This window comes from Canis lupus, chromosome 32, assembly GCF_003254725.2.
Source record: "Canis lupus dingo isolate Sandy chromosome 32, ASM325472v2, whole genome shotgun sequence".
Lineage (NCBI taxonomy): Eukaryota > Metazoa > Chordata > Mammalia > Carnivora > Canidae > Canis > Canis lupus.
In genome coordinates this window covers 14725562-14737341 of record NC_064274.1, presented here as the reverse complement: position 1 = coordinate 14737341, position 11780 = coordinate 14725562, and the positions used below count along the sequence as shown (strand labels likewise).

Below are 11780 nucleotides of genomic sequence, written 5' to 3'. Positions count from 1 at the left end.
AGTAAAAGGAAATCCTTCAATATATTGTTTGAAATATTTAAAATTATAGTTTTAGCAGCATGGAAATATGGCAGGTTAGCTATAGTTTCTTCACCAAAAATACTCAAATGTAGGAATTTTAAAAACAGTGGTAACGGCTAGTAAGAAGGTGCTAGAGTTGTATCACATTTACTCATGTTAAATGTTACTTGGGTTTCAAAGCTTTCCAGACATACTTTTGAGTCATCTGTTTGTGTGAAAATAAAACTCAGCCTGTGACCTAATGTATCCATTATATACTCTAAAATCAGCCATTTAGTTGAAACATGGCACCACTTCAAATTTCCAGGATATGGTTACATTTCATTGTTCACCAGAATTTGAGATTGGATTTATATGTATATACTTTTTTCTATCCAGCACTCCTTTGATAGAAAGTACAGAATGCAGAGTGCAAACTGTGGTATAAGAGCTAAGAATACCTTAAATGTGGTTTCTATTTAAAAGTTAATCTTTGGGGCAGCCTGGGTGGCTCAGGAGTTTAGCATCGCCTTCGGCCCAGGGCCTGATCCTGGAGACCGGGATCGAGTCCCATATTAGGCTCTCTGCATGGAGCCTCCTTCCCTCTGCCTGTGTCTCTGCCTCTCTCTCTCTGTCTGTCTCTCATGAATAAATAAATAATAATAAAAAAATCTTTAAAAAATAAAAAAATAAGTTAATCTTTAAGTATTTCCTTTTTCGTGTATAAGAACTCATGAAGGAATAAACAAAATTAACTAAAGCCCTAGCACTGAAACACAGCATGTATAAACATCTAATATAATTTTATCTTGTTTTTCATTCTTTTCTGGTCATATGATTACCAGTGTATTATCAGCAATGCTTTTAAATGAATCAATACTCTTCTATTGTGAAATTCTGGGTCGATATCTAGAAATAAAACTAAAGCACTACCCTTGGCTAAATTACTATCTGAAGCTAACTTTCTGTATAAAGGCTAGTTCTAGTTTTCTAAGTCATCTTCTGAAATGTGATTTAATTTTTAAAACTTACTTAAGCCAAAATACTTACTTGTCACTTCCATATGTTTTATACTGTGATGCCTGTTCTACTGATAGTATCTCTACAAATGGCAACGCATTAGTTATGTTAGAGGAATAATAACTGTGAAATGGAATAAGATGTATAAGAGCCATTTAAAATAAGATTAAAAATGAGAATATTTGAAGGAATGTATAAGCACTATATATATAATATTCCATTTTCAAGATTCTAAGATGATTATTTTCAGTTGAAAATTTAAAGAGAAATAGCTGTATAATTTATCTACAAGAACATACTGATTGATTATAATCATAACGAAAGGGTTTGTGATTACCAACAGAATGTAGAAATAGAGTTTATGAGGTCTTATCAAGTCTTCAAAATAACCCCTAAAATTTAATACCTTCAGTAATTTAATAAAAAATAATCAATACAGTAGTTCATGATGTTTTATATAGACAATAGCAGAATCAATGAAAAACTCTTCATGTGGTCAGGAAAATGGATTGAGTCTTAAACCATAAGGTTATATTACACATAAATTATAAAATATATCCTGTTTCATTTAGGCTTTTTGTAATCACATTATATAAGAGCATGCAACAGAGGAGCACCATTTACTCTGAAGTTGTGAGGCCTGGTAAGTTTAAACATATAATGTTCGGGTATGCTTTTAAGGCACTGCAACAGGATTTTTAACACATGTTCTTCCCTATTGGCTGGTATGGATGCCAAATGGATACATACTCATGTACTGTTTCAAATGTTCTGAATCATCCACCTTCCAGTCATTTTGGGAAAACTGAGGGTGGGGACAGGGGCAGGGGAGGGAGGGAGAGAAACAGACAGAGACAGAATTTAGAAGATTTTGTATTTTTTGTGTTGCTATAAAACACGTAGAATTGATAATCAAAACAAGGTTTTGTAAATTATAAAGTCAAAACATTCTAAGGTATATTTCGAATTGTGATCATTTGTAAAAAAAAAAATGGAGATAAAGAGTATAAACAGAATGAAAAAATTCCACACATAACTTGAAATGAAATGATAGCATCATAATCTCCCAATGGTTCCTGGGATACTGCACTTTATTACTATATATCACAAACTAAGAAAAGCCTTGTGGCAAAGGAATTAGAAATAGAAATCTGACAGGTCAGCTGACTTATGAAATAAGTGGCTGATTTGCTTCTTGTCAATCACCACAGTTTTCAAGGAACTAGAAATCACATTGCTTTATGCACTTTTATAGTGTGAACACATGTGTTAAGTCAATCGATCACTAAGATAAATTAATATCATAATGAAAGTCAGGTACCACACAACATTCTTGTTGTTTTAAATTTTATTTTGCACAGGAATTAATGCATATTTTTAAAATCACCATGCTTAAGTGTATCAATTTTTTCTCAGAATCGTAGTCAAATGGTGAAATTTCCATTAAATAAAATCATTGCCTTTATTGGGAAATCAAGAGCCACGAAAGAATTTATACTATGGCATTCAATATTACTAAAAATTAGAATTTCCAGAGTAATTTGCTATTTATTACTTTCTCACTAAATTTTTAGTTTTAGAGAATAGAAAACATTGTTATGTTGTTAATTTCAGACCAATGTACATTAGAATACATCCAATATAATCTTTTCCCTCTAAAAAATAGGGTTTAGCTAATATTCAAATTATTTGCATTCCTGAAAATAAGATTTTGGAAGAGACAACAATAGGATTATCTTTTATTCAGATATTACTTAGGTATATGATTAACTATAAAGTATATTTTATTTAAAATTTAGAATGAGTAAGTTTGCAATTCCCATTTTAATTCCTTCCAAATATTTAGGAAACTTTAAATGAGCTGTAACTTTTGTCTCTACATAGAGCTATCCAAACTAATTTTGTAAAGATCTTGTTTTTCAGATGTATATAAGGCAACACAAAAAGTATCACATTTAATGATATCTATATCAATATCCTCAGAAAATGAAGGAAAGAAAATAATCTGATAACTACATTATTTTTCACCTATTGTATGTTTTATGTTAGACACTTTATTGGCCCTCTCCTTTAAAAAAATATATAACATGAAATTATGTCAGTGTTTTTTCCAATTGCCTTCAAGAAAAGAAATTTAGGATGTTAGATTTTCTAGGAGACAGCCTTGAAATACAATAAGTACTTTCCTCTCAGGATTCTATATTTAGTGATCGAAACATCAATACTTGTTTTAAAAATGCTTTTGAATCAGTAGCTTTTTTTGCTAAAATAGATCATTGCTCAGATCTTCCTGAGCAATATCAATGGAATTGTAAGAGTGAGGGTGAATGAGTCTGCACATGTTTGCCTGAGTCACTCTGCTTCCTTGGGAGGGAGCCTACTCTGGAGGTAAGCACAGTGTAAATGGAAAAGATCAAGGAATATGGAATCCAGGTCAACATACATGCTGCATGTCCTTGGGAAATTACCAACTTACTGATCTCATCTACGAAATGCATAAAACTATAGGGAACTTATTAGGTGATTTTAAGCTGAAAATTAATGCTATGGAATGGATCTTTGTGTTCCCCCTAAAGTCATATTTTGAAACCTTTGCCCCAATGTGACGGTATTGGGGAGTCAGATCTTTGGAAAATAATTGGATTTAGATGAGGTCAGGATGGTGAGGCCATGTGATGCAATTTGTGACCTTTTGAGAGGAAGACATAGTGAAAATGACATAGCTGTCTGCAAGCCAGGAACTAAAACTGCTAGCACTTGTGTACTAGACTTTCCAGCCTACAGAACTATGGGAAATAAATGTCTATTGATTAAGCCACCCAGTCTATAGTATTTTGTTATGTAACCTGAGCTTACGGAAGCAAGGAGGTAAAGTTTGGAAAGGATGATACTCTATAGAAGCTCCTTTTCTTGAATTTCATGTTAAGGAAGAAAAAGTAAGTTTGTTAGATTAATCAGTAAAGTTAAAGGGACCTCACTGAAACTTCTCTAGAAAGAAACATGATATCCCACATTCTAGATCACTTATTCAGGTGGAAGAAACCCAGTCTGTATTAGGAGCTTTTTATTGTGTCACTATTTTGTGGGAAACTCTCCAGGTCGGAAATAGGGTATACCACCTTCATCCTTTTCCATGTGTAACACAGCTAGAAGGTGGATCTTTGACTTTTGTTTTTGGCCTATGCTACTTGGAACTGCAGCTGGGTTCTGAGCAAGATCAAATTAATTTGTTTGTGGCCCTGACTATTGGTGAAAGAATTTAGCACAGAGTAAGATTTGAAAAATAAAGATTTGATGATAATGTAGATTGTTAGAGTAGTAGGCTTCTTTGGTTGATAGTTGGCTGTTTGCTTTTCTACACAGTGTAATTCAGCTTTTTATAAGAACCCAAACAGTTTATATTTTCCATCATCGCTACCATGTGTTTAGATGTAGCCTAGAGTTGGCATGACAAAGTTAGCACATAAAAAATGAGCAAGAAAAAAAAAGTTTAAATTCCAGGAGGTGTAAATTCCCAAAGAATACATAATGTATAATTGACCTGTTTCTTGTACAAAAAGAAAAAAGAAAATACATAATAGACTTGATAATAATTTCTAGAGTCAAGTCTCAGAATGCAATTAAAATCCTAGTATAAATGAATCAGTGCTGCATTTAAACTGATCTATCACCGAGGGAAAAGCCTCAGCCACAGGGAATGTGACTCAGTCATATGCATGGCAATTGCAGACAGCACCTTTAGATATTCCCCTTTCTTATTCTACTTTGAACCACATGGAGTTTAAGGTTTGCTTTGAAGTACTTCATAGTTATATAGATACTCAGAATGTATAATTCTGAAGGTGAAAATGTGGGACAAAATTGACATTATAAGACTGTAAGATTATACTCTGTATTCCACATTTCTCACTGTAATGTATTACCACTTTTTGATAATGGGAAAGATGATAATGAATGTGGAGAAACACTACTTGCCAGTCAATAAACTGCTCTTACTGTTCCATCAACAACTAAGTTACTAAGACTATTCTTGGGAGGACTAGTGAGTGGAATGTGGTTATCTTGCAGACGTAGTCTAGAATTAGATGATAATTTAAAAATACCAACTTTTCAGGGGGAGATATTACCTCTTAAATGCACACAAGGCAAAAAAAAAAAGTGACATTTCCTTTGAATTCAGTAAAATTCAGGAAATAATGACAATGGGCTAGGATTAAACCTCGGAAAACATAGATTACAAACCCAAATTAATCATGACAGTTTGTGAATATTTTAAACTAGGAAAGTGTGGACATGTCTACAAATGTTTAATGGCGACTACTAGCTTGCTATTCTATTTATTTCTCAACCAAAAATGACAAAAACAAGTTGAATAACGTGTGGCTCTAGGTTCTTACCCTGAGCATTTTGATACTGGTAGATTCATACCTTGAGCATTGCAGCTACTGTTTCAAGGTGTTATTTGCACAAAGACAATGGTGCTCCAAAGAAGCAAAAATAGTTGGAGAGGTAATTCATAATTTTGCTGTGACTCTGTTAGCATATAAAATTACTCAAAAAAAAATCACTGAGTTCATAGAAAGAGTTGCATGTTCCAATAATTACAAAAACGGGAACAGTTTATTTCAGGTGGAAACAGCTTTTCCTCGAGGAATATCTCTTCTTAAGTGTCCTTTAAAACACATTCGAAATTCAGAAGAGACCATTTGCAGCAGAAATTTTACAGGGTTGCTTAGGCTTAGCTACACACACACATGCACAGAAGAAAGAGGAAGGGAAAGAAAAGACAACTGCTTCCTTCAGAAAAACAAGCACTTTTTCCCCCTGGTGTCATTTCTTTGGATATGTACCGCCTTGGAGAAATGTATAAATCATTTTTATACATGGAACTGCCTTAGAAAACTAGAGATTTTCGTACAAAGAAATCAGTTTGCTGAAAGAATACCCACGTGCCATTGTTAGGAGTGACTATATATACACAAGAGGGACTTACAAAGGATCCCTGTTTTACAGTGACTGATGTACAGTAGCATAGTGGGCTTATACCTTCTCCAGGCCTGAGTTACACTTAGTATTACAAATAATATTATAACAATGCTGAAAATACTGATACAAAACAGCTTTAAGATGATAGTTCCAAAAAATACCCCTCCTTTTAAAATTGAACTGTTGAATCCGGGTTTTCTTTTTGAAGATTTCAGCTTTAAAAAAGATTTTTCAAGAAAATACTAGAGTTTAAAATGTCTCTTAAAATGTCTATTAAATGACAGATTTTCTTAAATAGACTATATTTTTACAAAGCATAATTCAAAAGTCTATCTTTCAGGAAAACAAAACTATAAACTCCAAAAGTCCAAATCAAAAACATTATTTGTGATACACAGTTCTTCCATATCCTGGGAAAAAATCCTTGATTATTTTATCGTGCTAATCTATTTACAGACTTCAAATACTCTAGCAACGACACACCAACATTCAGGATAAACGAAGCTGAATTCCACAACTAATAATCATAGTTTCTCTATCATTTCTTAAATATTGCCCAGCCCAAAATGTATATCTGCATGAATATTATAGCATCTAAAGTAGAGTGGGAATTTTAGATAGCAGTCTCAATAAGCCAAGCAAGTTTCTGTGTGTATTGTTCTCTTTTGGCAGAATTGCAAACACACGAAGAAAACATTTGGCAAATGTTTGTCTTGATGCGCATATGTCTTCCTTTGGAAAACCAAAATTAAACGTAAAACATTTCCACTAGGCTCTTGACTTCTACCAATTCTAATCAAAGTGTAAAAATGGAGCAAAGTTTAACAGTTAAAGCTGAGGGGAAATTTAATAGCTTTTCCCCAAAGGATAGAGCTCAAATCCATTTTTGTATTAAGAGATGAATTTCATACACAGCTTTAATTTAAGCAGATTAGTCAGATGCCATGCTAAAACTGCTATCTCAATTTCCCTTTATTCATTTCATTTATACATGCTGATGGAGTCTGTCTGTTACAGAATGCAAGGGAAATAGATCATGCAGTAGGTATGACAATTTCAATTTGCATGGACTATGCCTAATATGGATAAGTTACTAGCTTTTATCCATATATGAAAATTGCAGCCCTGACTCATACTGTTTTAAAACTAGTTAGTTAGTCCTATAGCTGCATACAGCTCTGTTATTAATTACACATACAGTAATTAATTAGATTTATTGATCTATCTCATGTGTACTTATGTATAAAACATATTAGGTCTTGTTTGTTAAAGAGAAATATTTCCCATGGAATGAGTTTGAAACACTTCTGTTAGAGATTTATTTCTAAGACCAAACTGCCAAAGTTCACATATATTTACTTTTTGTTCTAAATCTAGGTGACTGAATTGTCAGAATTTTGTATACTGGGCTACCAAGAAATTGACTTTCTGTCCCTCAACTCATCACATAGAATAATTAATTGGACATACATAAAAATAAGTAAAAATGTTAAAAATACAAGGAAAATGAAGAAAATTAGTTTTCTTAGAATGATCCATCCTTCAGATTAAAAAAAAAATGCTGATATTGCCATGGCAGTGACTCAGAGTATAACATGTCATGCTTTATGCATGATTTGACAAAACTCAGCCAACTTTACCACCTCACTGTGTTATGTCATACTACTTCAACATCCATAGCAAAACAGCAAAATTTTTCAAAGTTCAGAGCTGTCATTCTCTATTTGGATAGCAATTACTCAGTTGGGAATCCTTTGTGAACCAGTGTGAACTAAACATTTAGAGGATAAAAGAAATAGCCGTTTCCCCCTTAATAGTATGGCAAGATAAACTTGAATGTATGTAACAGAGACAGATTCGTCTCTAGGTTACATGCAAGCAAGCTTCATTCTTCAAATAAATACACACCAAATATAAGACTTTAAAATCCTTCTTTTCTTCTCCTTCTATTAACTATGTAATTTAAAATTCTTTACAGTTCCTTTATCTATGTATTCCTCACGTCTATTTTCACAGTAACACCATTAAGTGAACAGAGTGCTATTTGATATTACCTTCTGAAACTTCAATGCATATCAGTGACTGATTAAGATAAATTATGGGCTATATAAACCAACAAGATGGTCCCATTTATTATACATATATATAATAAAGTCTTCAAGGCTATCAAACCTAATTCAATTAACATGCCTGAACCCTCATTCTAAAAAAAAAAAAAAAAGTGCACAATTCTTTGTTTATAACTAAAAATAAAAAGTAAAGATATGACAATTTAAACATGAACTATGCACGAGAAACACTAACCATCCTTATCCTACCGAGAGACAGGAATAGGGTGATTATCCATCCTGCTGGCCTAGAGTCTGCAGCTCAGTAGTGTGTAAATTGTGGTGGAGAAAAACATTCTTTCTGCTGTACATGTGTAAAGAGATTGGCCCTCTCGGTGGCTGTCCAAACCGTCCTGTAAAGGTTGAATGCTGTCGGGCCACAGCAGCTTGGTCCTTTGGTTTCTCTGAGAATGTGGAGGGCCCTTCGGTCTTAGCTGTTGGCTTCAGAGGGTTCTGCCCTACGGTGGCCCGTAAATTCTGGGTAACCTCTGAAGTGAGAGTTTCATAAGTTCCTCTTGAGTGTTTGATAACTTCCACTAGTTCCTTGTCCTTCAAGAAATTACTTAAACATAGACTTGGTAGTTGACAGGTCTTACTTTTGTAGGGGCTTGTCGGATCAGCTGCTGAATATCTATAACGGTCCTCGGTGGGAGTATGTATTGCTTTTCTGTCCCTTGTGCTGAGACTTTGGCTCACAATTCGATTTCGATATGTAGCCTACAGTAAAGACACAGAAAGGAAAAGATGTCCTTAAGGAAATCCATTCATAACATACATAGAATACAGAGTGGTATTCTCACATTTGTGGGCAAAACCCTAAATTTTCAAAAAGGCTTAAAAAAACCCAACACAATTCAGGAGACTAAATTTCCTAGTGTGATACTTCTACAAATAGTGATGGAATGAGTAAATTACTATAAGAGACATTTTTTAAAATAGTTGTTTTAGAACAGTTTTAGTTTTACAACATAATTGAGAGGAAGGCATGGAGATTTCTCTTATACTGTCTGCCCCACACTTTCATAACCTCCCTCCATTATCAACATCATTCACCAGAATGGTATATATATATATTTTTTTAAGCAATGATGAATCTACATTGACATATAATTAATCAAAGTCCATAGTTTACCTTAAAGTTCACTCTATGAGCTGCACCTTCCTTGGGTTTGAACAAATTTATATGACACCTCTCTATTATTATAACGTCATACAGAATATTTTCACTGCCCTAAAAAATCCTATGTGCTCTAATAATCTCTCCCCTTATCCTCTGATCCTTAGCAACCACTGATCTTTTTATTGTCTCCACAGTTTTACCTTTTTCACAATTTTGTATAGTTGGTTTCATACAATATGTATGTAGTCTTTCAGATCGGTTTAGTTCACCCAGTAATATGCATATGAGTTTCTTTCATGTCTTTTCATGGCTTGATAGCTTATTTCTTTTTAGTGTTGAACTAAAAGGCATTTTAAAGTTTGTTTATCTCATTTCCTAAATTTGAATTCTACAGTTTTATCTGAGAATACAGACTATTTTACTAAGCAATACAATCCATGTATGAGGCCGTTAATTTTTTTTTGTTGGATTTAAAATACCCTATTTACTTTAAACATATGCTAAGAGAGTTTTAGAATTAAAAATATGATTTGTGTCAGTAAAATGGTAACCTAGTAATTTAAGGAACTAAAAACTAAATCACTACAGTGACCTAAAGAGAACAACAGAGCACTTAGAAAGATTTCAGCAAGTGTTTAACTTAGACTTTTGGTTGTACTTTGTTAATAAAGATCAGGTCCAAGAGTATATACTATCTTCTTTCTGTGAGAAGTTTATACTCTAATGAGAGAAATAAGACATAGCTCATTGGATCATGCTGCAAAGAAAGCAAAGATTAATCACTGAACACATCTCAAGCTAAGAATATATTATATGTTAATTAATTGCATTTAAATAAAATTTAAAAGAAAATGAGGAAAAAGGGAAAAATAAAATATTTTCCAAAGGTAAAAAAGAAAAGAAAGCAAAGATTGCACGCTGGCTCCAGAACTCTTCTTGAAGTGAGCCCTGCCTTGGTTTAGAAAAATACACTGAGATAGAAACTGACAAGCTGGCTTATGGCTCTAGAGGCAAAAAGTGAAAGATATATTGTTGCTACAAAGAATAAGGAAAGAGAAGAGTAGAGAAGCGGCAATAGGCTGATACAAAATGTGCTAAAGGAGCTAATGAAAATTTATGCATACTTGACATCTAGATGGTGTCTTTTTAAATACCTACCATTTCATTGTTCCCTAGAAAATCATTTCTCCAAAAGTTATCCCTATTTTGACCAATTTGCTTATCCAGCCATCATTACTTTGATAAATTAATATATTTAACATAAAACCAAACCAAAGAAACTTGATTTTGACTCTGAAACTTATTCTTCCCCAAATATCCTCTTTCTCAATAAACAGCACCATTATCAGGCCAACACATGGAAATTCTCTTTGCTTTCTCTCTTTTCCTCATGCCCCTTTAAATCAAGTTCTTGCTGATGTACTGCAAAAATGCAACCTCGAGTTATCCACTTTTCTTATATACACTCTATCTACCTGACCCAGTTCTCTGGCACATATTAAACATTTAAGAATTAGTGAATAAAGTTTTTCTGCTTGAAATAATATATGATATTTATTGAGTGTATATTATATGCCCAGCATTATTCTAATACTCTTATATATTTAATTATCACAAGAGTCTTTAGAGGTAGCTTCTGACTATTTCTATTACAGGCATACCTTGGAGATATTGCAGGTTCAATTCCAGACCACTATAATAAAGCTAATATCACAATAAAGCAAGTCAAATGAATCATTTTGGTTTCCCAGTGCATACAAAAGCTATGTGACACTATTCTGTAGTCTATTAGGTGTACAATAGCATTATGTCTAAAAAAAATGTACGTCTTCATTAAAATTATTTTATTGCTAAAAAATGCTAACTATCACCTGAGCTTTCTAGGAGTTGTAATATTTTTGCTAGTGGAAGCTCTTGCTGTGATGTTGCTGGCTGCTGACTTATCAGGGTGGTGGTGGTTGAAGGCTGAGGTGGCTGTGGCAATTTCTTAAAATAAGACAATGAAGTTTGCTGCATTGCTAGACCTTTTTTTTTTCACAAATGATTTCTCTGTAGCATGTGATGTTTGATAGCATTTTACCCACAGTAGAACTTGTTTCAAAATTGAAGTCACTTCCCTAAAATCCTACTGCTGCTTTACCAACAAAGCTTATGTAAAATTCTAAATTCTGCTGGCATTGTAATAATTTCACATCTTCACTAGAAGTAGTTTCCATCCCAAGAAACTGCTTTCTTTGCTCATCCATAAGAAGCACTCCTCATACATTAAAGTTTAATCATAAGACTTCAGCAGTTCAGTCACATTCCAGTCTCCACTTCTGATTCTAGCTTTCTTGCTATTTCTATCACATCTGCATTTAGTTTCCCAACTGAAGTCTTGAAGCCCTTAGTCATTTGTGAAGATTAGAATCAATTTCTTCCAAACTTCTGTTAATATTGATTTTTTTTACCTCTTTCCATGAATCATGAATATTCTTTTTTTTTAATTCATTTATTCATGAGACACAGAGAGAGAGAGGGAGAGAGAGAGGCAGAGACACAGGCAA

General features: G+C 33.4%; 1 protein-coding gene across 3 annotated transcripts in view; it reads right to left on the bottom strand.

Annotated features, from left to right (window-relative positions):
• Positions 1-2350: 2350 nt before the first annotated feature.
• The window catches only part of CCSER1 (coiled-coil serine rich protein 1), a 1365561-nt gene continuing 1356131 nt past the window's right edge, over positions 2351-11780 (bottom strand). For all 3 annotated transcript variants that reach the window (XM_049104802.1, XM_049104801.1, XM_049104803.1), the window contains one exon: positions 2351-8831. In XM_049104802.1, coding sequence (XP_048960759.1) covers positions 8346-8831 — 486 coding nt within the window. In that variant the 3' untranslated portion in view covers positions 2351-8345. The remainder of the gene's footprint in view (positions 8832-11780) is intronic.